General features: G+C 43.7%; 1 protein-coding gene across 1 annotated transcript in view; it reads right to left on the reverse strand.

The window, feature by feature from the left end:
• Positions 1 to 6,759: 6,759 nt before the first annotated feature.
• Positions 6,760 to 27,399, reverse strand: part of Stag3 (STAG3 cohesin complex component) — a 29,349-nt gene continuing 8,709 nt past the window's right edge. The window contains exons 5-34 of the mRNA XM_060367952.1: positions 24,076 to 24,172; positions 23,072 to 23,148; positions 22,574 to 22,778; positions 22,057 to 22,208; positions 21,363 to 21,436; positions 20,513 to 20,636; positions 19,937 to 20,035; positions 19,653 to 19,732; positions 19,188 to 19,295; positions 18,886 to 19,000; positions 18,632 to 18,737; positions 18,322 to 18,425; positions 18,018 to 18,110; positions 17,811 to 17,900; positions 17,430 to 17,630; positions 17,261 to 17,331; positions 17,074 to 17,161; positions 16,241 to 16,318; positions 16,065 to 16,157; positions 15,778 to 15,946; positions 15,531 to 15,667; positions 14,156 to 14,257; positions 12,303 to 12,451; positions 12,002 to 12,130; positions 11,759 to 11,916; positions 8,858 to 9,032; positions 8,575 to 8,676; positions 8,253 to 8,334; positions 7,299 to 7,367; positions 6,760 to 7,097 (exon numbers count right to left, since the gene is read on the reverse strand). Of these exons, the coding sequence (XP_060223935.1) occupies positions 7,089 to 7,097; positions 7,299 to 7,367; positions 8,253 to 8,334; positions 8,575 to 8,676; positions 8,858 to 9,032; positions 11,759 to 11,916; positions 12,002 to 12,130; positions 12,303 to 12,451; positions 14,156 to 14,257; positions 15,531 to 15,667; positions 15,778 to 15,946; positions 16,065 to 16,157; positions 16,241 to 16,318; positions 17,074 to 17,161; positions 17,261 to 17,331; positions 17,430 to 17,630; positions 17,811 to 17,900; positions 18,018 to 18,110; positions 18,322 to 18,425; positions 18,632 to 18,737; positions 18,886 to 19,000; positions 19,188 to 19,295; positions 19,653 to 19,732; positions 19,937 to 20,035; positions 20,513 to 20,636; positions 21,363 to 21,436; positions 22,057 to 22,208; positions 22,574 to 22,778; positions 23,072 to 23,148; positions 24,076 to 24,172 (3,336 nt within the window). The 3' untranslated portion in view covers positions 6,760 to 7,088. The remainder of the gene's footprint in view (positions 7,098 to 7,298; positions 7,368 to 8,252; positions 8,335 to 8,574; positions 8,677 to 8,857; positions 9,033 to 11,758; positions 11,917 to 12,001; positions 12,131 to 12,302; positions 12,452 to 14,155; positions 14,258 to 15,530; positions 15,668 to 15,777; positions 15,947 to 16,064; positions 16,158 to 16,240; positions 16,319 to 17,073; positions 17,162 to 17,260; positions 17,332 to 17,429; positions 17,631 to 17,810; positions 17,901 to 18,017; positions 18,111 to 18,321; positions 18,426 to 18,631; positions 18,738 to 18,885; positions 19,001 to 19,187; positions 19,296 to 19,652; positions 19,733 to 19,936; positions 20,036 to 20,512; positions 20,637 to 21,362; positions 21,437 to 22,056; positions 22,209 to 22,573; positions 22,779 to 23,071; positions 23,149 to 24,075; positions 24,173 to 27,399) is intronic.

Raw genomic sequence — 27,399 nt, forward strand, 5'->3', positions numbered from 1 at the left:
TCCGTTTTTTTATTCGAGACAGGCTCTCCCACTGAACCTGGAGCTGACCTCCTGTTTCTGCTTCCTTAGGGCTGGGATGACAGGCGTTTGTGCCACACCTAGCTTTGTGATACAAGCTCTGGGGCTTTGAACTCAGGTCCTCATCCTTGTCCAGCAAGCTGCTTATTAACTGAGCCATCTTCCCATTTCGTGTTTCACCCTTTATCAAATTAATACAAGTAGTGACAGAAAAGCAGCTGGGTGTATATTTTTAGGTTAAATCTGTTCAGGAACCCATGTTCATACTCTGAAGGAAATAACTACTTGTCCAGGGTCAAAAACCAATGAACCTAGGACTTTCTGGACCCTGACAAAAATTTCACTACCCTTTCAAACCCACTGCATTAACTACCATGGTGAGTTTCTTCTTACACACGTGCACACACACACACACACGTGTACATCTCCCCTTCTGCCATGAGGCTGACTTGCTGATCTCTGCTGCCAGGCAGGGCCTTTTCTCTTCCTCCTTGCACCTGTTCAGTTTCTCTGCCTATCTACTCTGTTGTTTTTCTCTTGAGCTAAGAAAATTGCTCTTAAGCTTAAAAAAAAAAATTTTTTAATGGCTTAATGTGGTGCCTCACACTTGTGATCCCAACACTTGGGAGGTGGAGGCAGGAGAATTACCATGAGTTAGAGGCTAGCCTAGGCTACAGGAAGTTCCAGACTATCCTCAGCTACAGTGAGGGACTCTTAAAACAAAACAAAAACCAGAACAACTGAGGGCTGCAGAGATGGCTCGACAGCCAGGAGCGTGTGCTGCTCCCGTAGGTTTGAGTTTGGTTCTCCACGTCAGTGTCCATCGTTCACACGCATGCGTAACTGCAGCTTCCGGGGATCTGATGCCCTCTTCTCGCCTTCAAGGTGGCCTGTTCTGGCATCTCCAGCCATGTGCCCATGCCCTTCCTGTCCCCACAAGTAAAAAGCAAAATCTTTTTACAAACCCAACTAAATAAGTAAAACAAGGTCATGTCAACAAACGGGGCTCTCTATGGAGAGCCGGGGTCCGAACTGTATCTCTTAAATCACCGAGCCGGCTACCTCACCACATGAACTCAGAGGCACAGCCACAGTGACGCCCGACACTTGTTCAGCCTCTACATAATTCTCCAGTGGTTCTTCCTACTTATATTGTTGGGGAAAAGGTCCCAGGCAGCCAGGCTGGACTCCAGCCATGCAGCTGAGACTGTCGCCTCCTGAGCACCAGGACTGCAGGGGTGCCCTGCCTCCCACTCTTCAGCTGGGTCTGCGGCATGTGAGACAGCCTTGCATACCGGAAGCTTCCCTGGGTGAGTGAGCAGTAACGTTTCCCAATTCTGTTACTTCCCTTCTTCTGAGCCACAGCCGCTCGTGCTATCTGTTCTGGCCATCCTGATTCTGCACACACCCACGATTTGTAGGAAGCCTGCTCTACAGTGACTTGTTTTGTGTATTCCAGGAATGCAGGGTTTCATCCTGTCTCCAGGGCAGGCTCTGGAGAGTCCAATGAAGATTTCAAACGTTTTTCTGCCACTGCCTCCCCTCACTTCAAGAAAGATTATTTTCCATCTAAACCCCTGAATCAGGGACCTAAGGTTCAAAGATGGGCTAACTTTTGCTTGGTATCCAAAGGCTTCCCGGGTGACGCAGAAAAAGTCTCACCTGTGATTCGGACACAGTACCAGTGACTCACGCCTTTGGCAGAACTTATGGCAGGAACATCAGTTTGGGGTTTTGTCATGTGTGGATGTGTGTGCTGTGTCCGTGTCTATACAGGTGTGTGAACCACTGCATGGTAGAAGCCGAGGAAGATGTGTGTTCTGTTTTATCAGTCGGTCTCTCACAGAACCCAGAGGTGGGCTGGTGGTCAGCAAACCCTCGCCATCCTCCTGTCCCTTTCTTCTGTGGTGCTGGGGGTTACAGGAGTGTGGCCATGACTGGATTTTCATATAGGTACAGGTATCAGAAATGAGGTTCTTATGTTTGCACTCTTATCCTGCAGAACTGAAGCTGCAGGATCTCCATGACACAGGCCAACCACAGGATAACTGGGAGGAGTCCCAGTGAGGGCCCAGTCTCGATGGTGCAGCAGAAGCCAGAGGCCTCAACCAGACCAATGACTCACTGCAGTGGATGTTTGCCAGTACAGATGCTTAGGCAGAAGGGTGTACTGTGTGGTACACTGCAGCTTCCACAGGGAGATGTTTGTTGGTTTGTTGTTTTCTTTTCCGGGAGATTGCAAGGGTAGAGGGCAGATATAGAAAGATGGGCAGGTGATTGGGATTGGAGTGCATGTGGAGTTCACAGAGAATCAATAGAAAGTTAAAAAAAGAAATGAGGATATATCTAACTTTTAAATTAAAGCAGGATATTCTGGAGAGGTGGCTCACTGGTTAGAGCATTTGTTGCTATTATAGAGCGCCTGAGCTTGTTTCTCAGCATACACTTCAGGTGCTTACAACCACCTGTAACTCCAAGGGACCCGATGCCCAAATCTGGCCTCCAAACATGCAGGGCGTCTGCATACATGCATTACACAGACACACATACATACACATGAAAATCTTGGGGTAAGAAAGATGGCTCAGCAGTCAAGAGCTTTGGCAGCTCTCCCGGAGCTCCTGAGTTTGAGTCGCAGAACCCGCACGGCAGCTTACAGTGGTCTGTAACTCCAGTTCCAGGGGATTCAATGCCTTCTTCTTGCCTCTTTGAGCACCTGTCACACCTGGTGTACAGGCATACATGCAGGCAAAGCAGCCGTATGTATAAACTAAGAATGAACAACAAAAGTCCAGGGGAGTGGGGCACTGGCTTAGTTGGCAGTGCCTGCCATGTACACAGGCAGACCTGAGTTCAGTCCCTAGCAACCACTGGATGGAGCTGGTGAGACCGTCTAGAATTGGTGAGCTTCTGGTTCACTGGGAGACCCTGTTTCAGAAGACAGTGACTGAGGGAGACACCCGATGTCAACATTTGGCCTCCATATGCATGTGAGTGCACACAGAGACATGCACAAACCACAAAGCTGTTCTCCTGGTGTTCCCAGCGGCACTCACATGTCACAGAACATCTCCAATCAGCACCAGCACTTCTGAGGGAAGGAAAGCCAGCCAACCCACAAGGCATCTCCACCAAGTGGCTGATGTGCTGCAGAGAGCACCACTGGCGGTCAGGTCCCAGAGCATCTCCCAGACTGCCATTCTCGATGGAGGTCAGTTCTGACCTGCCCTGAAAAGAGGGCCCATCCTTGGAAGTAATTTACTGCTGTTTTCAAGGTTCCCAAAATGAAGGGCTTTTAAGGGCTATGTGTGTGTGGATTTCTCTAAATGCAAAGAGCCATCTATGCCATTTGGATCATTGCAGAAACCCTTCTTGAAATTACAAAGGTTGTTACAACTATATAGCAAAACAGCTTTCAATGAGAACTTCAGAAAATGCTAAACTGCTTTTAAAAGAAGTTTCTTTTTGCTCTAAACCTTTTTTCTACATAAAAAAGTATTTTGTACATCTAACTACCAACTATTTAAATATGATGGTTTGAATGAGAATGCCAAGATAGGCTCAAGTTTTGTTTTGTTTTTGACAGTTTGAATTCTTATTTTTTATAATTTATAATTATAAAATTTATAATTTCACTTTACATCCCAATTGTAGTCCCTTCCCTTGTCTTCTCCCAGTCTCACCCTCCCTCCCTCTTCCCTGCTATTCTTCTCCTCTAGTCCTCAGAAAGGGGGAGCCCTTTTCCCCTACCATCTGACACCACCCTATCAAGTCTCATTAGGAATGGCTGCATCCTCTTCCTCTGTGGTCTGGCAAGGCCCTCCCCAACAGGGGGAGTGATCAAAGAGTGGGCAATATTGTCCATGTCAGAGACAGGCCTGCTCCCCTTACTAGGAAACCCACATGGAGACTGAGCTGCCCATGGCTAAATCTGAGCTGAGGGTCTAAGTCCTCTCCATGCATGGTCCTTGGTTGGTGCATCAGTCTCTTCAGTAGCCCCTGGGCCCAGATTTGTTGGCTCTGTAGGTCTTATGAAGCTCCTGTTACCTTCAGGTCCTTCTATCACCCCTTTTCCCGTAAGATTCCCTGTGCTCTGCCTGAAGTTTGGCTGAGTCTCAGCATATGCTTCAATCTCCTGCTGGGTGGAGTCTTTCAGAGAACATCTATGGTAGGCTCTCATCCTGTTCCCTCTCTTCAGCTGCTTCCAGTATCTATTCTATTTGCCCTTCTGAAGAGGAATTAAGCATCCTCCCTGGGGTCCCCTTGTTGATTCTGTATTATATGGCTAATATCAGCTTATAAGTGAGTATATACCAAATGTGTCTTTCTGCTTCTGGGTTACCTCACTCAGGATGAGCTTTTCTGGTTCCGTTTTCCTGCAAATTTCATGATTTCCTTGTTTTTAATTGCTGAGTAGTATTCCATTGTGTAAATGTACCACAATTTCTGTACCCATTCTTCAGTTGAGGGACATCTGGGTTGTTTCCAGATTCTGGCTATTATGAATAAAGCTGCTGGGCTTAAGGTTTTAAACACTTGGTCTCAGTTGGTGGCACTGTTTTGGGGGGAAGGAGTTGTTACTGGTGGCAGACTTTGTAGTTTACTCTGGCTTCATGCCAGGAGACATGCTTCCCTGCCATAATGGATTCTTAACCCTCCGGAATGGTAAGCAAAATAAACAATTCCTTCTAAAAGTTGTATGGTATTTTATTACAGCAACAGAAAACTCATAGATACACTTAACTCACATTAGATTTAAACGTGCATGGTAATGTATAAAACAAAGGAGAATTGATACAACTTAGAACTATTTTTTATTTATAATTTTATTTTTTTAATTATAATTACAGTATTTAGTTATCTTTGAAACATGTTTCAAAAATAGCCATATAGCCTGGCCTTGTCTCAGACTTGTCTCCTGACTCAGCTTCTCCTGTGCTGGGATTACAAGGACATGCCACCACACCTGGCTTGTAAGGGAAAAAAATTAAATGGCAAAGATCCCCAAACTTTTGGACTGTTGTGACTTCAAGGATCTGTTCCAGTTACCATGGTGTACTGGCTGGTTTTATGTGTCAATTTGACACAAGCTAGAGTCATCAGAGAGGAAGAAGCCTCAGTGGAGAAAATGCCTCCATGAGATCCAGCTTTAAGGCATTTTCTCAATTAGTGACCAATGGGAGAAGGCCCAAACCATGGTGGGTGGTTCCATACCTGGGCTGGTGGTCCTGGGTTCTATGAGAATGTAGGCTGAGCAAGCCATGATGAGCAAACCCGTAAGCAGCACCTTCCATGGCCTCTGCATCAGCTCCTGCCTCCAGGTTCTGGCCCTATTTGAGTCCTTGTCCTGATTTCCTTCAATCAACTATGATTAGTATGAATGTAAGCCAAATAAGCCCATTCTTCTCCAGCTTGCTTTTGGGATGCTGTTTCATCATAGCAGTAGAAACCCTAGGAGAGTCCATATTCAAAGGGAAGATGACCCATCTCCCAACAGAGTGTCAAGGAACTGGGATATGAGGGGAAGGAGATGCAACACATCTGCAGATTCCGAGGCCAGGATCAGTCCACCACATTGTGTTATCTGGAAGTCCACACTTCCAAAGTCTCCTCCAAGTTTCTCTTTTCATTTCTGAAGTATCCTTCACTTGGCTGACATTTAAATAACTAAGGGATCTTTCCCCTCCTGGATTCTTCTACCTCAATATTACCTGCATATTTTCTTTCACCTCAGTGTTCCAACTGTTTCCAGATTCCATGAATTCCTGAATCTGTTGCACCAAGACACCATTAGGCTGCCTTCCAAAAAGAGACTCACACTCCAACCTCTTCTTTTATCTGGAAGGGGAGAGGAAGTGGGACAAGACCAGCAAGGTAGAGACAAATAGAAATGGTTTGGGCTGTGTGGCCTGATCACTGGAAGATTGCTCTTTCCACACTACCACTGGCTGGCTGGTGGTACTCAGAAAGGATCTGTAATAAAGTGCAGAGGAAGAACTTGATCATATCTCCACAGAGAGGCTGAAGAGCTCCTTAGGCCACAGAAGAAAAGTAGTGACATCAGAAAACCACCCAGGTGTCTTCATGTTTGTGACAGCCTACCTGGTAACAGTACAAAGTCTTACGCTGCTACAAGAAGCAAAGCAAAAATTAACAAGTGCAGTTTCCAGAAGGCAGGTCTCCTGAGGTAATTTTGTAGAAATGAGGGGAGAGACACAGTAGAGAATAGACCAGAGATACATGTTAGAGAATACTGCAACAGTACCTGTGAGGAACTGGCTAGAAAAGTTCTTATATTTTGGGTCAGAAATGTGCAGTAATTTCTGTATTCTTTTACTCTGTATTCATGTGAGTTTGAAAGCTTCCACATCCTTGGGGTAAGGGTATGAAACTGCCCTGAAAAGAAATATTGAGTGACAGCCACCATCCCATGCACTGTGGGCTAGGTAGGTGGAAAAACAAGTTTCAAAAAGTTTCCATCTCACTTGCCCCTTGGTGCTCACTTTGGCCTACAATATCGCCATTACTGCAACTTCTCAGACACAGCTAAGCTGTCCTCAGCCATCTGTCCCATTCATCTCACTGACAGACCCATTCATCCTTAAAGGCCTATTCACAAACTGCCTGAGGTTATGAAGGCACTTGAAAGGTGGCCCAAGATGCTAGAAAGCCAAAGAACCCAATCTCCATCAGCATGATAATCTCAAGCAATACCTGGGAAACGGCTGATTTGAACACGTTTATTGAGAGCGTGGCAGTGTTTGGGAAAGAAGTTCCAAATAGAAAACCAAAGTTTATTAAACTCCAGTGCTGATATGAAGCCCCCTACCAACTACCACCGCTGCAAGCAGGCAGAAGCTTAGAGCTGTGGTGCATTAAGGATGACCGGGCTCACAGCATCTCTACACAGGCCCCACTTCAGAAAAAAAATGGACATTTGAAAAATAAAGTCATTTCTCTTTCCCTTTAAAGTACTTGGCTGGGGCTCAAAGGAATGCTTCATTTTACTCCTTCTTCTTACTCATGGCCTTGAAGTGGTAAGTGGAGTGAGGAAGGAGCCTAAAGTCCCATCAGAAATCCTGCAACAAGAAGAATGGAAGACATGGAGTCATGGGAAGAGACCAAATAGCAAACAGAAGGCTGTGTTCTAAGGGTAGCCATTCTAGCTCCCCATGGGGGCTCCTGAAGACCACCAGAGACTTTCTGTCTAAAGATGGACAGACAGATGGCCACCATCACTTCCAAGGACATACACACACACACTAGCTTTGAACACTCACCTCCATGTTCAGCTCTGTTGTATCTAATAGGTCCACCCCAGGCTCACTGGGAGAAGGGCTATGAAGTAACTAGAGCAAACAGAGCCAAAAGTTAGAAAGGCTATTCTGAAACACTTGTGTTTCCACCAACAGAAACACAGTTCCTTCTGAAGTCTCAAGGAATAAATCACATAACTGACTCCTCTCTTACCCTGCAGGCTGAACACTTTACATGCATTCAGCTCCGGATCCAGAGAATGGGATTACCCTAGCACTCTGGACAGTTATTTCAACAGAAGTATGAAGGTGCTGTCTGAATTTTCCTTCCCCTCCCCAGAGAAGATTATAAAATAATAGCAGACAGTATTAGCTCAGTGTAGATTGAATGTCTGCAGCCTCTCCTCCCCTCTACCTCCTCCAACACCTACCTTACATGTATATTGAGGTTGTAACCCTTGGATCCCATAAAAGTAAAAGGTGACCTTTGTTTAGGTGAGAGTGTGGAGCCCTTAAAACTATGTTAGTGCCATCTGCATGACAGAGGACACGTTTTGGGAGTAATTTCCTTCCATCTATCACATGAGTCCTGAAATTGAACTCAGGCCTTCAGGCTTAGCAGGAAGCACCTTTATTTATCTTGCTGGCCTTGGTATTTTCAACTTCCTTTCCTTTCATATTTTGAAAGCAGAGTCTCACTCTGTAGCCTAGGCTGACCTGGAAATTACTATGTAGCCCGAGGTGGCCCTAACCTCATAGCAATCCTCTTGCCTCAGTCTCCCAAGTGCTGAGATTTTAAGTGTGAATAGCTCCTTATTAAATAAAAGTAAAGTCCAAACTAAGTCTGAAACCTCTCCTCCTTTCCTCTATGATTCTTTCCAACAACCTTTAGCAACCTTCAGAAACAAGGGCATTATGAAAACTGTCAACAGGCATCTCAGCCTCTAGTTCTGGGAGAGGGGACTGCTGGATCCATACCTTGTCTTCACTTTGCCATTCTTCATATGACTCATCCAGAAGTCCCAGCTCTTCTTCCACATCCTCTTCCATGAGGCTGAGTCTGTGGTAGTAGCAAAGAGCAGAGGTTTTCAGATGGTTCATTCAGCCAGGGAAAGAGAACTGGCAGTAGATGGGGCAGGAATTAGGGCTCTAGTACCCATTCCTGCCTCTGGAGGAGCAGCCCTTTACACAATGAAGGGACATGCTGTACTGGAAAGACAGCATGACAAGACAATCCACGGAGCACTGGCTCAGGTGAGAAGTCAGCAGGTAACAGCAGCATGGGCAAGAGAAACCTCACCTGGTCAGCTGCTTGCCCAAACCAGAACCTGAAGGATCACACCGAATCTGGAAACACTGTGTACTTGACATCTTCAACCTCTGGGTGTCTGAGCATTGCTGACTACTGAGAATAAAGCAGAGTCAGTAACAGGATTTGATATGAAACAAAGGGTAAAACCAGCAGATAACAGTACAGAGTGTGGGGGAGACATTGCGTAGCTCTAAAAGCACTAGAGAAGCACCCAAAGATCAGAGTGTACTACAGGGGAGTAATGAAACACCAAGGTTTCCCCTGGTCTCACCTGTAGATCAGTTCTGGTACTTGTCCTGGTCTACCTTTTTGTCTCTTGCCCACTGGTCTCAGAGACTGCCTCCTCTTCACTGCTGTGGAGGTGAGGGTAGGTGTTGAGGGGCCACTGTTCAGCTGAAGGCTCTCTTCTTGGGATGAGGGCTCTTCTTCCTGAGACCTAGAGGGGGCTGCAAAGAAACAGATACACATATCAAATAGATTGGGAATCTGCCAGGGTTACTTTTACAAAACTTGTCCAAAGTTTCTTATAAGGGGAAGCTAAGCATAAGAGTGGAAGATCTATGTGGTCTTATTTTGTTTCATCTCGGTACTAGAGTGTGATGCTGTATCATTACAGAAACTACTACCTACCTAGGAAACAAGACAGACAGAGGCAACATCCATTTCACACAGAACATAAACATTTGATGGCAAATGTGAGAGGTGACTTGTTCTCTAAAATTAAGCAGTCTTTTTGACAATGAATCCTAAAATCCAATCCATTCTAAATTGATGGTAACTCTTTTTGGACCAGAGGCTGGAGTGGATGCCTAAGGGCACAGGAAAAAGGGTTTTCTGCAGTCAGAGGATGAAAGGACGGCAATGCTAGTGTCATATTATCAGAGAGGCTGAATTCAGGGGCTTTCTCTGCCAACTACAGAGGACAAAGGGAGAGCCACCAGCTGAGGTGTCCTGAAGCTCTCTTTCCCTGAGAGAACCGAGGTGGTGATATATATCACAATTTGCCAGTGTGAACATACACACCCTTACTAACTCTTTTCCTCCACTGTGACCATGTATGTACACAGAAGCAATAACCTGAAAGTTGCTGCCATTAACCTATACAAAGCAGGGGCTGTAGCCATAAGTAAATCTTTATGAACTTGGATTAGTCAATGGTTCCTTAAGGCATGACATGAAAAGCACAAGTTAAAAAAATAAAAGAAACAAGTAAGGTAGAATTCATAATTAAGAAGACTATCAACAACACAAAACAGTAACTCAAAGAATTAGAGAACATTTTTTTTCTATCTTGTTACCTAATAAAGATCTATCTAGAATGTGGAAAGAACCCAACTCAACAATAAAAACAACTCAATTTTAAATGAAGAAAAGAAGGACCAAAGTCTGTAACCCCAATATTTGGGAAGTAGAGGCAGAATAATCAGAAGTTCAAGGTCATCTTCCACTATATAGTATTCAAGTCCTGCCTGGACTACGTAAGACCTTGTCTCAAAAAAAAAAAAAAAAAAAAAAAAAAAGGATGAAGGAATTTAACAAGCAATTCTGTCGATAAGAATATGAAGTAGAAAACTCAATTTTGTTAGTCAGTAGGGAGATGCAAATTGAAGAGAACAAGATACCAATTCAGTCACTAGAAGATAGATAAAATAAAAACAAGAAGCCCAGGCAGTCACAAAAACTGAGATGAGGAAGAACTTAGCCTCTAAATCATTGCTGGTAGAAATGTAAAATGGTACAAGTACTTTGGAAAACAGTTTGGTAGCTTGTTATAAAGTTAAATGTAGAGCTTCCATATGACCTTCCAGAAATTCTGCTTCTAAGTATATCTCAAAGGTATGTCCACTCAAAACTTTGTATGTGAATTTTAGCAGCACTGTGCACACCAGTCAAACAATGAAGCAATCCAAATGTTAACCAACTTCTGAGTGAGTAAAATAGGTAGTGGTCATACAATGGACTATTATTCTGCTATAGAAAGAACCCCTAAACAGACTAAATACAGGCACACAAAACAACATAATATATTGGCACTGTTTATATATAAAGTGTTTATATAAAGTGTCTGCCAGAGGCACATTCAGAGAGAAGATGGTCAATGACAGTGCCCAGGGCTGGGAGGGCAGGGAGAAACAGGAGTGTAACAAGGACATGGTTTCTTTTGGAGCAATGAGAATGAACATTAAAGACTGGTGGAATGGTGAGATCGCTTGGCAGGTCAAAGTGCTAGCTGGAAAAACTCTGAACCTGTGTTGAATACTCAAAATCTATGTAAAGAAGAAAGTCAGCTCTATAGCTCTGTCCTCCAGCCTCCTTATACACATACTATACACATCAATAGACTTAAACGAATTTTAAGACTAATAAGCAAAATGTTAAAGTCTTACTCAAACATTAAGAACTTGACAGTTATGGTGGCACATATCCTTAGTCTCAGCACTCGGGAAACAAGTAGGAGGGTTTATCTGAGTTCAAGACCAGGCTGGTCTACAAAGTGAGTTCCAGAACAGCCAGAGTTACTCAGAAAAACCCTGTCTCAAAAAACAAAAAAACCAAGTAACAACAAAAAATGTAAACAAACAAAAAGAACTAAAAGTTAAAAAAAAGTAGAAGATGTTCAGCAGTTAAGAGCATGTACTGCTTTCTCAGAAGATCAAAACTCAGTTCACAGGCACCTACACTCACATGCACATTCAGACACAGACAGAGATAGACACACACACACATGCTCACATCCATAATTAAAGCTTGTTGAGGAAACGTAAAAACCATTGAAGTGCACACTTTGAAAGGATGACTTTGACTTTTGTGATATGTAAATTATGTCTCACTAAAGCTGTAACAGTTTCAAAGTTACATTTTAAAGTAGATTAACAAATGCACAATGACTAGAATTTTACTTAAGACAACATAAAGAAGCAAATTAAAAATATTAGGTAAATTCTAAGACAAGTGTACTTTGAAAGTTATTGGAGAAATCAATGTATTTGCTGTCAAGGAAGTAAGATTACTTGGTTTAGTCTTTGGCCTGATCCTTAGTTTCTATGTCATTTTTCAAGCTTGCTATTTTAAGCTGGCTAAGTGACGAGGAAAGCGAACGCTAGTGGTGCCTGGTGAGCTATTTAACAGGCAACTAGGATGTAGTACAGAACACACTGATGCTGACTCTCACCCTCAACGCGCCTCTTCTTCGAGTGGGGGGGTCCCTGAGGGCTGGCCTCGGCTGTGTTCTCTGTGGGGTGGAGGGAGTGGTAGTAGGTGGTGACTGGACCCCAGGGATGGCTAGGTGCCTTTGAGATACGCTGCAGACACTTTTCCAGGTAGGACAGTCTAAAAAAGGGACGGTACCGAGAATGAGCTGAGTCCTCCCCAGGCTCTTCTGTAAATCCACATCTTTACTCAACCACCAACTTACAGCAGCTGCTTGTCCTGATGGAAGAGGCGCGGGGAGAACTCTGAAAGGAGCTCCAGGAATGCAAGATTTGGGAGCTCACGAGAAGAGCCAGCAGGAGGAAGCTCAGACAATGAGAACTTGATGCCTTCCCTTGATTGAATAGAATTACTCCATCAGTGCCAAACATCCAAATGCTCCATCCCTAACCCTTGCTGCCCAGGCGCACTCGCCACCAACCTGCCTGCTGCTTCTGCACAGTCGCCCCTCCCACCAAGACCTTATTCCCTGCCCTGTACCCAACCTCCAACCAGCACTTCCTCACTTGTGCAGCATGACCACAAGGTCTCGGTTGTGGAGCTGCTGGGGTCCAAAGCTCAAGGCAAACCTCCGGGCCAGGTCCCTCATCTCCATGAAGGCCGGCAGTTCTGTCAGGCCCTGGGGTCCTTGCTCCTGCATCAGTTCTGTGTAGAGCTGTGTCCAGGAGAAAAAGCACATTTGGAAAAGGAGACAAGGGAGCTCTAGAAAAGCTTAACCTTCTTGTCTACTTAAGAGTCGACAGGCTTAGGTATAGGGTGCCATCTTCTCTTTCCTCCCAGATACTGCCATATCCTGACCACCTGCAGCAGAGCACCTCGGCCTGCTCTATGAGGGCTTTAAAAAGCATGCTCCTGGAGATCAAACATGGAGCCTCACACATGACAGGCAAGCACTTCCCCACTGAGGGCCACCCAGCACTATAGCTCTACAGTGTAAATAAAGTATCTCTGATGAGGCTGGTGAGAAGACTCGGTGAGGAAAGGTGCTTCCTACTAAAGCTGATAACTGAATTCAATCCCTGGAACACACTTGGTAGAAAGAAGAGAATCAAGTTCCACATTTCCCGCTCACCCCCACACTTACACAGTGGCACGTTTCCTTCCCACTCCAGCTACACACACAAAATAAATAAATACAATTTAAATGTCTGTCATAAATGAAGGAAGAGGCTGTAAGAAAACAGACTAAAAAATAAGGAATTCTCTAAAGGCTACAGAGATGGCTCAGTGGCTAAGACCATTTGCTCCTCTTCCAGAGGACCTGGATTCAATTCTTAGCTCCCACATAGTGGCTCACACCATTTATAACACCAGTCCCAGGGGATCTGACTTCCTCTTATGGCTTCATAGATAGATGGTACACTGTCACACATTCAGGTAAAACACCTACCTAAAAATAAACAACATTTTTTAAAATTTTTCTGTCACTTTAGTAATGGTATTAATAAGTGACTTCTCTGGGGCTTGGAGAAAGAGGAAACCGCCTTGTCAGTTAGATTGGGGTCTTTGGTATTTTAAATAAGAATGGCCCCCATAGGCTCATATATTTGAGTCACTAGGGATCAGAAGGATTAGTAGGAGTGGCCTGGCTGGAGGAAGTGTGTCACTTTGAGGTGAATGCCTGCATGCTGTCATGCTAGGGAGCCAAGATGAGAAAGTCTAAAAGCTCTGATATTGGAATTAAGGCCCCAATTAAAAATATGTTCTTTTATTAAGAGTTGCCTTGGTAATTGTGTCTCTTCACAGTAATAAACAATGACTACGGCAGGGTTTAGAGGTATGAAGAAGCCTGTCACCAGATATGAGAGACAAGAAAATTTTCGGAAGAGTGGGAAGATGGATAGAGGGAGCTATCCCTTCTTGTGTATCCAAGGGCACAAGAAGACCTACAGAGTCAATTAACCTGGGCCCATGAGACCTCACAGATACTGAACCACCAACCACAGTGCTTGCACAGGCTAGACCTAGACCCCTGTGTATGTAACAGATGGCAGCTTGGTCATCATGTGGATCTCCTAACAATGGAAATAGAAGCTGTCTCTGACTCTGTTGACTGCCTCTGGATCCCTTTCTCCTAGCTGGGCTGCCTTGTCAGGCCTCAGTGGGAGAGGATGCACTTAGTTCTGCTGCAACTTGAAGTGCCAGGGTGGGCTGGCAGCCCTTGGGAGCCTTCCCTTCTCTGAGGAAGAAAAGGTGAAAAGTGGTATGAGGGTAGGACTGGAAGGAGAGGAGGGAGGGAGCTGGGCTCAGCCTGGAAAGTGATTAAATAAAAAAATCTTGGAGCATTATCCCTAAGATGTGGGGCTGGACAATGAGGTGGTGGTCTAGGAAGTGTGCCACAGCTGTGAGGCAAGAGCACCTGCTTCAGGCTCAGGAGCAGGATCCGAGAGCACTGACACCGGTCAATCTGTCTCGCTCGAGTTAATGTTTCCTTGATAATGTCACCATAGTCTTCATAGAACTAAGGCAGAGGAAGAAGGTAACATCAGACACAGGGAAAAAAATCTTTCATTTCTTCTTCATATCCCCAATCTCCTTCCCAATGACCCTTAGGTAGGAAAACATTAGCCTGAGCACAAATAACGAAGACTAACTGTTGGTATAATGTTCTTTTGGAAGGTATACACTTTAACCTTGTTCATTCAAAATGCTAATTTCTCTCCCCCACTCTCTGGTTTCAGACACTGCATTTTAATACTTATTGTAAGCATCATCTGTCTCAACTTTGTGTAAACATGCCAAAATAAAGCAACTAGCCACAATGTTGAACAAGGGAAAGGAAGCAGAAAGAGAGAGAGGAGCCAGAGGACAGGAAGGTGGGAGGCAGAGGAGAGAGAAGGGAGGCGAGAGCTGGGAGAGCAGAGCTGGAGAGAAAACTCGGAATGAGAATGATGTGGAGAGATGGACTGGACCTAATATATCACAAAAAGCAAGTATAATGTGGGAAATCTAAATGTTAGGAAACTGAGAGCTTGGAGGTTTAGGATGGAGTAACTATTGCCCAGCACTGTGTTTTGGGTTAAAATAAATCATAGTCTCTGTGTGGTGATTTGGTTATACAGCTGTTTAGGACTAACAACAGCTTTAATAAAAGATAATTGGTAGTAAAATTTAACAGCAACTTACAACAACTAACCTTCATCTCTAATAGTGCAGTGTCCAAAAGAAACCAGACTTACTTTAAAAACAACCCCCCAAAAAACCCTAAGGGCCAAAATTGGTTGCAGCCAACTGTTGGAGAAAAGGAGTGGGGCTCAGCTACCAGACAACACTGGAGCCTACACGCCCCTCCCCGCAAGTCTAGAGTTCTGTGAAACAAGAGTTTCTGTGCTACTCATTGCCCTGTCCTTAGCACCTGGTATGTCTGGTGCACTGCAGATGCTCAATAGAGAGGAATGAGGAAATGGAGCTAGCTGCATGTGTGTGTGTGTGTTACGATGTGAAGCATGACTTTCCCCAGTTTTCTTTCTCTTATAGCCTTTCCTATAGCTGAATTAGAGAAATAGAGTATTTCTCAACCAAGTAAAGTCTCAATAGCTTTTTCTCCTAAAGTATTTACCCCCATATCTCTTTCCTTTGTCCTCTTTTCTAAATTCCTACTTCTCCTTAAAGTCTGATTGTCTCACACTGCCCCCAACTCCTGGCTTCCTTTCTTAGATGCTGCAGTATTTGAAGCCGGCGCTGTGTTCAACTTGGTCGCTTTCTTTCATTCTGAGGTCCTGCTATAATTATACCTTGTTGTAGTGTTTGAAAACATCTGAGGCTGCATCCAGTTCCAATACGCCGTACAGCAGCAGCTTACAAAACCCCGCAAGCAGGCGGCGCCGCTGGTGCAGAAGCTCTATCTGGATGTGATCCTCCTGGGACTGACCTGCCCAGTAAAAATACAACTAGTCACAGGCTTAGGCCTCCTGCCCAATATACTGTAGCCAGGCTCAACCCCAAACCCTTCCTCAGCTCTGGGCTTAAGAGCTCCTGTACCATTGCCCAGTTCTCCAGGCTGGAGAAAGACGTGGTCCATGAGGAAGCTGGCTAGTTCTGACTGGAGAGTAGCTTCCGGAAAAAAGACAAGAGGCCTAAGGAAGTCTCGTCCCCCTACAATCATCTGAGGGCTGAAGATGAGAAGCAGGTCACTTAATAAGACAAAAGCCTGTTGTGGAGGGGGAAAATAAAGGATGATTTTAAAAAATCAGAATACTTACACAAAGACTACATAGCTTATTTCCCTGAAGAACGGTCTCCTCAAACTGCAGGACACCCATGCTCACCTGCTCCTGGATCTCTGGATCCACATCTGAGAGGCAGCTCTGGCAAAGTTCACAGAAGGCTACCATTCTTTTCTTCAGACCCATCAGCTGCTTCTGTGAAAAGAGCAGCTTGCTTCACAGAGGAATGAAGGTTGAGGCTCTACTATTCCCAGTCTCCTCCTCAAACCCATACTCACTTGGGAAGTAGACTCTGAAATATGGGTTACTGTCCAGAGAATGGAAAAATATACAAGAGTCAAGGCCGGCAAAATCACCTATAACCACAAAATATCAGAAAAATGGGGTTTGAGTCAGATCAGGTGGCTAGAGAGCAAGAGTGAGGGGTTAACAGCACTTTCATACAATCAGCAAGAAGACAGAAGCTGGAGTGAGGCGGTGCATGCCTTTAATTCCAGCACTCAGGAGGCAGAGACTGGAAGACCTCTTTGAGCCAAGCTTGGACAAGTTCCAGGACAGGACAACATAGAAAAACCCCGTCTCAAAAACAAAAATAACAAACCTTATCACAAAAAGAAAGAAAGAGAGAGAGAGAAAGAAAGAAAGAAAGAAAGAAAGAGAGAAAAAAGAGAGAGAGAGAAAGAAAGAGAGAGAGAAAGGAAGGGAGGGAGGGAGGGAGGGAGGGAGGGAGGGAGGGAGGGAGGGAGGAAGGAAGGAAGGAAGGAAGGAAGGAAGGAAGGAAGATAGATGAGACCAGGGAAACAATTCCTTTTCTGATAAAAAAGAAGAAGGGATTATTTTGGACAATGTCCAGAGGCTTCCAGCTGAGGCAGAAATGTCACGTTTCTGGTTTATTCAGTCTCCAAGAATTCCTCAACATTCTCCTTAGCACCCAGGACCCCCAAAGTCCTCAGTCCCCCTTAGAGAAGAACAGAAGGGATAACCCCACCTTGCCTTCCTCCCTGTGTCCACTACACACCCCAGGACTGGGGCTGCCTGGGCAAGGTGGCCTCCAGGACACAGGTTCTGAGAGTCATCTGCCCTGCCTCTGTGCGTCCAGCCCACCACCTGCCTGGTGAGGAATTTCTCCTGTGTCCACAGCCTTCTGGAGGAGTTGAGAACAGGGCTCAGAGATCTCCCACCGAGTCAGGTCATGAGCACTGTAAGGAGAGAGAAGGAAACATTATGTTGGGATACATCCAAGGTAATCGAGTCCATCAACACTAGGAGAAAGGGAAGGACATAGGACTGCTGCTTACTTGTAGAAGGCAGAGAGACGCTTCAGAGTGGCTGTCAGACTATACACCTCATCCTCATCTAGGAAGGGCGACTGAGGAACAAAGACGCTCACAGCAAGAGTTTCTCAAGAACTCATCATTAATCCCCACCCTTTCCCCTTCCCTGGGGTGCCCTGTTATTTAGCACCACCTGCATTAGGTCATCAAGCTCCTGCTGGAATCTATCAGTCAGAAGATCCACTAGTTGGCTTCGAGCAAAGTCCACTTTGCTGAAGAAGGTGAACTCCGGCTTACAGAGCAGATAGAGGGCATGCGCTGCAGCCTCAAGCACCTCAGGCTCCACATGCTTCACTACCACCTCCTGGAGTTGTTGTAGAAGCAGCTCCAAGTGCTAAAAGGGAGACAAAGACAAAGGTTGAAGGACACAGGAGGATGAAAGGAGTGGGTCTATAGACTCTTCCTAAATCCAGGATCTTGTAGAAAAAGACAAACCAGACACTGAAAGAATCCTTAGCCTAAGCAGGGCAACATTTCCTAAGAGGTCTAGGAAATGGTCTTGTTACCTACTCACCTTCTCCAAGCGCTGAGTGCTATAAATGCTGAGGTCAAAGTAACTAAGTAGCTGGAGCAGGGGAGCAACATTCTCTGCATCTGCTGAGAACTAGAGTGGAAAGGGTGTATCCTGTTAATTAAGGGACAAGACGCAGATCCTTTTCCCATCCTACCTTGGGTTGGTCCCTTTTCCTTTTAAGCCATGGGCTGTACAAGAGGCTCTTACCTTGGCCAGGAGCTGGGGCAAGAGGGGGATGAGGTGCTCAGCCAGCTTCATCTTGTCATAAGCTTGAAGTTTGCGTTCTTTGGCGGTCAGACCCTGGGGTTATTTATTGGGAGTGGAAAACTGTGAAGAAACTCTGGGCACAGAGGATGAGTGTATCTGCACGTATTTCTGCTCCCTTCAGGTGGAGATGGGATTCTTAGAGGGAAAGAAGGGGGGCCCTAACCCAGAACGTAGAGATGAAGGCAGCCAATAACCTTCTGTCTCCAATGCTTCTGACCTGGTAGCCCGCCCCCCTCATGCCGACCTTCTTTCCAGTGATGCGCCCCACTGGTGGGTGGCCCTCTGCAGCTTGCCGGGCACTGGACACAAGAATTTCTATCAGCATTCTCTCCTGTACATCATCCAGATCTGGGATAGAAAGAGGATCGAAAACAAAACCACAAACCAACCACCCTCCATCTCCACACCCCCTCCCCAGGACATTTCTGCTGCCTTTTCCAAGTCAGGTAAAAATAAAAATTAAACAAAACAGAACAAAACAAAGCCCAAACCTCTCAGTTTCATACTAGAAGGTTCAAGATACCCAAACACCCCAGCTACCATATGGTACGCACTCTGGTCTTTCTGCAGCAGCAGGCTTGTCAGACTCTCCCAGTCCTTCAGGTACGACCCTGCGCAGTCCCACAAGCTGTCTACTAAGTAAGCAGCGTGGTTGTGATGCTGTGAAAGAAGGTTCCCAGTAAGTTATCCTCTGATGCTACATTGAACTGCTTCAGCAACTGTGTGTTGGTAAGCAGGACCCTCCTACCCATCGGCCCATCCTGGCCTCCACTTCGGGTCTTGAGCTTAACACCCCTTCCCACATTACCTCACTCTCCATGAGGAAGGCCAGTAAAAGGCAGATGAAAGTCCTCTGAGCCTGTGGACCCTGGCGTCGCTCCCTGCCACTCACTGCTTTTGCCCCACACTCAGGATACAAGATCCTGGTAGGATAGATATATAGAAATAACTTAGCATGGGAAGGAGTAGGACAAAAGGACAAGGGAAAAGGATATCCTATAGGGTTAAAAGAGAAAGGGGCACAATAAAAGAGACTTCAATAATGTTGGTAAGTCCCTAAGTGGAGCAGAGAGGTGAGAGAGGACAGTGTGACAAAAACACACCACTCACTTCCAGTATACAAACTCCCCTGCAGCAGAGGCCATGGCACGGTTAGAAATGTATACAATGGAGTAGATTTTCTCACAGTCTGCATTGGTCAGCACTCCTTCCATGTTCCTGCCAAGAGAAAAAGAGAAAGGGTGTGTGTATGTGTGTGCATATGTGTGTGAGTGAGTGTGTGTGTGTGTGTGAGAGAGAGACAGAGAGTTCTCACACAGCCAAGGGTACAACAAAACAAGCAACACCTATAAGGACCTGACTCACAGAAAAAGTTTAAGTGAAGAGTCAGAGAGAGGAGTGTGGAGAGTTAAAGATAGGGAAGTGCCCTCCGTCCCACCACTCAGAAATTCCGTCTTCCAATCTGCACACAAGGAAGGGTCGATTGCGACAGGTGGGGGACAGAACTCTGGAGTGGCTTGTTTGAGGCTACAAAGGCAAGGCTGTGAGGCTGCCTCCCCACTTCCCACAACTCACTTCAGAATAAGGGTCAGCAACCTGATGGCCTCCACTGCCACTTCGTACTCTCTGTCCATGACCATGGAAACCATTCGGTCCTGTACAAAGAACATTATCCAGTCTCCACTGCACCCATTCCAAAACATCACAGTCTCTTGAGATTTGAAACTTGTAACACAGAGGAAGCAGGAGCTATGTCTAGGGAAGCTACCAGTCTGCTGGGAGGAAGGTGGAAAGACCTGAGGCGGGGAAATGGAAACCACAGTGCAGCGCCAAACCTGGGAATGTTGTCTCCATCTCACCTTGAAGCGGCTGGTAAAGAGCTCCATGCGTGTGCTCAGCTCCTGGCTGCTGTACAGCACTTCCAGAGCCTTCACACACTTCAAGCGGACTTCCTTGTGCTGTTGAAGGAGACAGGATAAGAGAAAAATGACTGACAAATGGTCACGACAGAGGTTCCAAGTGCCCCTCATTGTTCTTCATTCTGGTCATGGGTGGTTTCTATTGAGGACTCTTAGAATGTGAGAAACAGTGAAGAGCTGTCTTCTCACTGAAAACACGAAAGGCTCACAGAGAGCTGGATGGTCAGGATGAAAAGAATCTCCTTGCTGGCACTCCAGCCCTTGTGTTTCCAACACCAGCCTGTTGTTTCACAGGGAACACCTTCCTCTACAGCATATCAGGTTTCAGGGGTATTCCGATTCCTCAATGTTTTTCTACTTTTGGCTTTATCCTACCTTACCAGCATTCAGTACATACACTGGGAGATCATCTCACTGAATGAAATGTTTAAGTGGCAGAGCCAAGAAAAGGTAAAGTGTTTCGGAATAGGTTAGAAGAAGCAGGTAGCAGAACGGGGGAGGCTGACTTAAGCTCACTTTATCATGCAGAGTCCAGCCAATGTATTTCAGGTAGCCGTCATTAAGAAACGAGGCACTGTAACTTTGCATCCAGCACCCTATCTCCTCAATGCAGATAGCACGGATCTCAGGAAGGATGTCCCTATACAGAGAGACAAACTGACATGTTAGCCTCTCTCAAATATTACTGCTTGGCCTACCACACCGCCCTCTCAAAGAAGTTATATTTGTGACAAAACAGCAGGTACTAGGCCATTCATTCCCTCATTCCAAAGTAAACACACACGATATAAGAAATTAAATCTTCTTTCTATAACCAGCATATGAAATAGTTTAACTTTATACTACTCCTTCTCCATACTCCTTTAAAAGCTAAAATGTGCTGTTTTTCAATTCCACTTCAACAAACTATTAAAGTTCTGGAGAATCAGAAGTTGAAATATAGACAAATGTGAGACACTGCTACAAACACTCTAATTTAATTTTTAAACAAATAAGACCTAATTCTACCAGTTCTTCAAGCACTATGAAACTCCCCTATCCTTAGCACAGTGAAACCAAGGCTAGGTTATAAAAAGGCTTGCTAAGCCATACATGCCTCAGGAAATCCACCTTTTGGGTCTCTGCCCTTGTCTGCACAGGGCCAGAACAATAATACTCAGTGAAATCCTGATCTCTAATTTTTCTTCCCAGAAGAAGATCCTTTGTGGGCAAGGATCTTAACTAATTCAATATATCTGTCAGTTTTTACTCTAGCTGCAACAGTGCTGGAACTAATCACAAATAACTCAGAATTGCAGAGGGTTCTGTCATGTCCCATGCTACTACCAAGGACAGCGGCTTCAGTAAATGCCTAAAAGTGACTCACCTGTACCGATGGACGAAGACACCTCTGAAGATGGCGTTCATCATCCCTTCTATCTCCTTTTGATTCTCTTGGAACTGGAGGAGAGAAGGTCAGTGTATCCCTCTTGTACCTCAACAGCATAATGTCACAGATACAAAAAAGAATAACTTCTACCCACTTCCTCCTATGTATTGGAGGACATACTGTAAACCCTAAGGTACCTGATATTCCCTTCTAATTCCCGAAGCAGCCAAAAAGTTTAATGCCTGAAAGGCTGCTTTTCCGGAGAATATAACCTCAGTGCTCAGGACCCATGTTGGTGGCTCATAAATACCTGTAACTCAGCTCCAAAGGAGCTGACATCCCCTCTGGACACCTTTGCACACATACAGACACAGATAAACATAAAAACAAATCTTTAATAAAGTCCCTTCTCATTGGGTTATTCTATTCATACCTAAGTCACAGCTGTATTGATGATTTTCCCAAAATCATCAATAGATACACTTCACTCTGAATTAAACATCTGTGAGCCTATGTCCCTCAAACAAGAGGAACACACACTGACTTTGGATAGGATGAGTGCAGGAAAACTGTTGCAGTCCCTATTGTTCTTTATCTGAAAGGCTTCTGAGAGAAGTGATAGAGCCTGGTAAGGTCTGGGCAGCACAAGATGAAAGCTGGAAGAGGGAAGGGGCCAGGAAACCTTCTTCACCTCTTTTCGTTTCTCCAGCAGACTCTCTAGTCGCTCCGGTGCTCTCTGCTCTGGCCCCTTGTTTCGTTCAGCCTCATACTGACGCTGATTGTTATCTTTGTGCAAACTCAGTTGAAGTGCAACGCTTACCAGAGATGTCATTAGCTTCATGGCTTTGAGTCAAAGAAAAGAAGGAAGCCATTGTTCAAATCAGATGCGAGCATGAGTGCAAAAGCAAAAGGGAAAAGGGGAAAATAAAAAGCAGACTGACCCTAACGTCCTAAGGTTTTCTGTCGGAGAGAGGCCCTCCCCAACAACTATCTTGGCCTTCTTTGTCTATTGCCAGGGGTGTGCTCTGAGAATATATAAAATCTGGGAATCATTACTGTGGTCTCCCCTTTCCTAAGTTCACTAGCAGCAAGCAAGAGGGAAGTCGAAGATAAAAGTAGTAAGGTACAATAGCTTGATGCAGGTGGGAAAGGAAACCCAGAACATGGAATAAATCTCAGACAGCCCACTGTGTGGTGTGAGTGCTCACCAGCCAGGGTACTAGTATGACGGAAGGCGCGGACCTGGGAGTCTGAGAGGCCAATGAGCAGGGAGATCAGGTCATCCATAGGAAAGCCGTCATAGAGGAGGCTGTACTGGCACTGGAAGACCAGCGTCTTCACAAATGCACAGAAGCTTCCCGGGAACTTCTTCCAGGATGGGCCTGGCGCTGTCAGGGGATAGTCCCCTGAGTTCTGAAAAGGGTTTATGAAAAGGGTAAGAAAATTACTAGTCCACGAAACCCCAGGGATTTGAAGTCAAAACCCAACAGCATGATGAAAATGTAACTCTATACACTTCATTTCATGTTATCCCTCAACCCAAAAGGCCAGTTATCTAATTTCTGTAAGTCCCTTTTATTTTCAAAGAGACTAAGCTCTTTTTTTTATAAAAGCTATTTCCAAAAATTTGAAATAAAGGGATAATGAGTTGTGTGTTTTGAATTCAGACTAAGAGGAGCAAGATGATCCTGATTGGCTTCCTCCACCTCATTAAACTGTTCTGTGAGGTGCTGGATAATCTCTGAGTTGGACATCGTCTTCAACATCTCAGGAGTCACAGTGCCTGGAAATTGAAGGAGAAGAGAGACATAAAAAGAAAATAATAGGACACAGATGCATTTGAGGCTGACCTAGAGGAAACAGTCCCTATCGTTGAGAAGAGCTTAAGGAGCAATCAGACAACTTGAATCTTTCCTAGTCATAAGCCTGTTACTATTCATCTGTACCATTGCTATGAAATAATTTCTGAAAAGTACAAAGGAATTATGTAGGGAAAGACTAGAGTTCAAAAAATACCCCCAAACAAACTAAAAAAGAAAACAAGACTAGGCCAGATGATGAATTCTTATAAATCTAGCCCTGGCCCAAAAAACTAAACCTTGGCATATACAGTTTGAGGGCTCCAGAGCAGCAGACAGAAAGCACAGTTGCTGAGAACTAAGGTTAATTAGACTATCTCATCTACAGAAACTAAAAGGCACTTCGTCTTTTGTGTATACTTGCAATTCCAGCATTCAAGAGACTGAGAGAAAATATAGGTGAAATGACTGATACATAGAAACAAGTAATAGATTACCCATATACAAAAGCTAAAAAAGCACTATATGTTATGTGCATACCTATAATCCCAGTACTCAGAAAATTGAGTAAGCCAGAAAAAATGCTTCAGGATAAAGGCCAGTATGGGATACATAGAGAAACCCATCTAAAAAATAAATAAAATAAAAAGTCTCCAAGGGTATGATATCCAGTTTTAAACCTGTGCCTATCATTATCAAGACAGAAGAAAGATTTTAAAAACAGGTTGTGCCTCAGAATCATCATAGTTCCCTACTAAATTTCTTCCAAAACTTACACGTCAATGTGTAAGTACTTCATCTCTTCGTGTCTTACCTTCTTTATTTATATAATTTCAACTGTACTCATAAACAGAAGACAAATTTTAAACATGAGGAATGAGGGTCAGGAAGAGGTGGGGGAGTTTCCTCACTTTTACATCCACAGGATCGGATGAAAAAATTAACGAGCTCCAAGAATCCTGCATTTTCATCTTGCTTGTAGGTTTCTAGCCACTCATCCACCAATGACTAGGAGAAAAGTGTGGATGATTTCAATTCCAACAATATGACAGAACACGAAATATGCAAATTTCTCATTAAAAATTACAAACATCTTTTTAAACATATTGCTCAATTAGAATAGAAGGTAGAAGCCCACATAGGTAAAAAATGAGAAGGTAGCAATTCTACAAAGTAGGATGCTGACTTTTGAAGGAAGGGTTTCACTAAACCAGTTGGCTATAAGAATGTATAGCACAGGAAATAGAGCCTAAGATAATCATTCCAAGGACAGTAGCCCAAGAGAAGGCTCCTAAGTAAGGATGAGTCCTACTGAGCTGCATTTTTTATGAAAACAAAGAATGGGAAATCAATCTACAGGGCTGTTGGGAAAGGCAAGAAAATGTTCACTATAGTGTAGCTGGAGAGAAAAAGTCTCTCAAAACTATACCCATTCTTAGCAGTCCAGATTATTACTACCTCTATGACCAGGACAATCTCAGGTAGAAACTTCACTAAAAGTAAATCTTAGCAGGGTATGGTGAACACCTCTAATTGCAGTAACTACGAGGTGGAGGCAGGAGGGTCAAGAGTTCAAGGTCATCCTCATAAGTGTGTTTGAAGTCAGTCTGGGCTACATGATACTGTCTCAAAACAACAATATCAAAAAGTATTCAGAAGTGTTCCCATGTTAAGAAAAAATGCGGTTCCTCTCTTAGAAGCACACGTTTGACCCTGACCCCAAAGAGTTCCATCATGTAAGAGTTTTGGAGAAAATGAGTAGATCTTATTACAACATCTGAGGGAAGAAGGCATTGAAAATAATTATTAGGGCTAAAGACATGGCTCAGGGGTTAAGAGCACTGTCTGCCACTCCAGAGGTTCTGAGTTCAATTCCCAGTACCCACATGGTAGCTCACAACCATCTATAATGGGATCTGGTGCCCTCTTCTGGTGTGCAAATGACCTACAGATAGAGCACTCATAGATGTAAAATAAATAATTCTAAAAAAGTAACAATTATTAAAAAAGACAGAACTATAAGCATTCACTTATAAGATGAGGCATAACCAATTATGAAATGGTTGTTTCATATGATTAAAGAAATAAAACATAAAAATAAATAAAGCAAAAGTAGAAAAATACAGTAAAATTTTAAAATGAACTAACTTTGCAGACATGAGAAATATAATAAAATGTAGCAGTTTACTGCATATGGCTGGAGAGACGGCTTAGCAGTGAAGAGCACTTTCAGAGGACCAGGGCTTGGTTCCCAGCATCACGTAGTGGCTCACAGCCATCTATAACTCCAGTTCCAGAGGGTCTGGTGCCCTCCTCTGGGTTCTCGGGGCATTACAGGGTCATGGTACATAAGTAGCATGAAGGCACTCACACACATAAAATTTAAAAAATGGAAAATCTAACAAAAACACAAACTTCACTGGATAGATTACAAATAACTGGACACAGAAGAACAAATGGTGAGCTGAATCAATTAAAGTATCCAAAATACAACTCAAAATGGCTAACAGATGAGGGAGGGGTAAAGTACTAAAGAGTACTAAAGAGTACTAAAGAGATGTGGGAAGGGACTGAAAAGTTCAAGATCTAACTGAATTCTAGAACATAATAAGATGAAGAAACTATAGCATCTGAAAAGAATTTTCCATACTTATTGAAAGGCATCAATTCTAAGATCCAGCAAACTAGTGGATCTTTCTAGCATGATCAACTAAAAAACAAACAACCTTTAAAAAGCCTATAAGGCATCATACATTGAACATTTACAAATCAAAACATGAAAAATGAGAACTATGCAATACACTGGTCTGATTAAACAGGAGTTAAACAGGACTGTTAAACTTAAGAATGAATCCCTTATTTGTATAAGCTACTTCAAGAGCTCAATACTCTGGATGGTGGGTACTGTACTAGAAACACTGATCTGCAGCGCAATTATAAAAATCTGTATCTTAATGTTTTATTTACTGTGTGTGTATATGATGTGTACATGGGCGTGAGCATGTCACAAATGTAGAGGACAGATGACAGCTTTCACGAGTTAGTCCTTTCCTTCCACATTTACATGGCTCTGGGAACTGAACTCAGTCATCAGGCTTAGCTGGCAAGTGTTTTACCCACCGGATCATCCCACCATCCCTAAAATATTGTATTAATTAGTGCTAGATTAATAATGATAGCTGATTTTTAGCAGCAACAAGGAAAGGCAGAAAGCAGTGGTAATGATATTTTTAATGTTCTAAGGAAGAAATACACTATCTTAGCATGTTATACTTAATCTAGACAGGGTGGTGGCTCATCCCTGAAACCTCAGCACTCAGGAGGCTAAGGCAGAAGGATTTCTGTGTCTGATGCCAGAATGGGGTCTAGAGTCAATTAACAAGCCAGCCTGGGCTAGAATGAGACCATCAAAAGGGGTGGGTGTGTGTGTATGCTGTGTAGAGCATACCTTTTAATCCCAGCACTAATGAAGCAGAGGTGGGCAAGTTCCAAGCTAGCCTAGTAGAGATAATTCCAGGCTAGCTACAGTTACACAGCAAGACTGTCTCAAAAAAGTAATTTTTAGGATTCTGTGTCTAGTAAAAGCTCTTTAATGAACAAATATATTTTTATACAAGCGAAGTATGAAAAACTTTATTAAGCCCTCCTAAAAGGTAGGAGACAAACAATAATTTTATATGAAAGATTTGAGATTCAAGAAGGAATAATGAATAAAAACTTGATATAATACAAATATGAAATAAATATGAATATAAAATATAAACAAACACTATATAAAATAAGATCTGACTTGTTAAGGAATGGGAATAGACAGCTAAAACAATATGACTACATGCATAGTAGGAGGAGACAACTGTACTTAAATATAATAAAGTCCTTCAGAAGACATCCAAAATGAAGCATGTAAAAGGAAAAATAGAAAAGACAATATAAATCATAGAAATATATTTAAATATATCAATAATGATAATAAATGAAAATTAGCTAAATTTCTCTGAAGCTCAAATTAGCAAAATAAGGAACATAGCCTAGACATGAAAAGAACATATCCTAAGGATACATAGTAAAACTAGAAGTTTGGAAGGAAAAAGTTATCACGACAATACTAACCAAAACCAAAACTACAAACAAAGAAATTTTAGAAGCATTTTAACTATAAAATGTTTGATTTACTAAGTAGATAAAATTCTAAATTCTAAATCTCTATACAATATTATGCTTCATAATCTTTAGGC

Source organism: Meriones unguiculatus, chromosome 15 (assembly GCF_030254825.1).
Source record: "Meriones unguiculatus strain TT.TT164.6M chromosome 15, Bangor_MerUng_6.1, whole genome shotgun sequence".
NCBI classification, from domain to species: Eukaryota; Metazoa; Chordata; class Mammalia; order Rodentia; family Muridae; genus Meriones; species Meriones unguiculatus.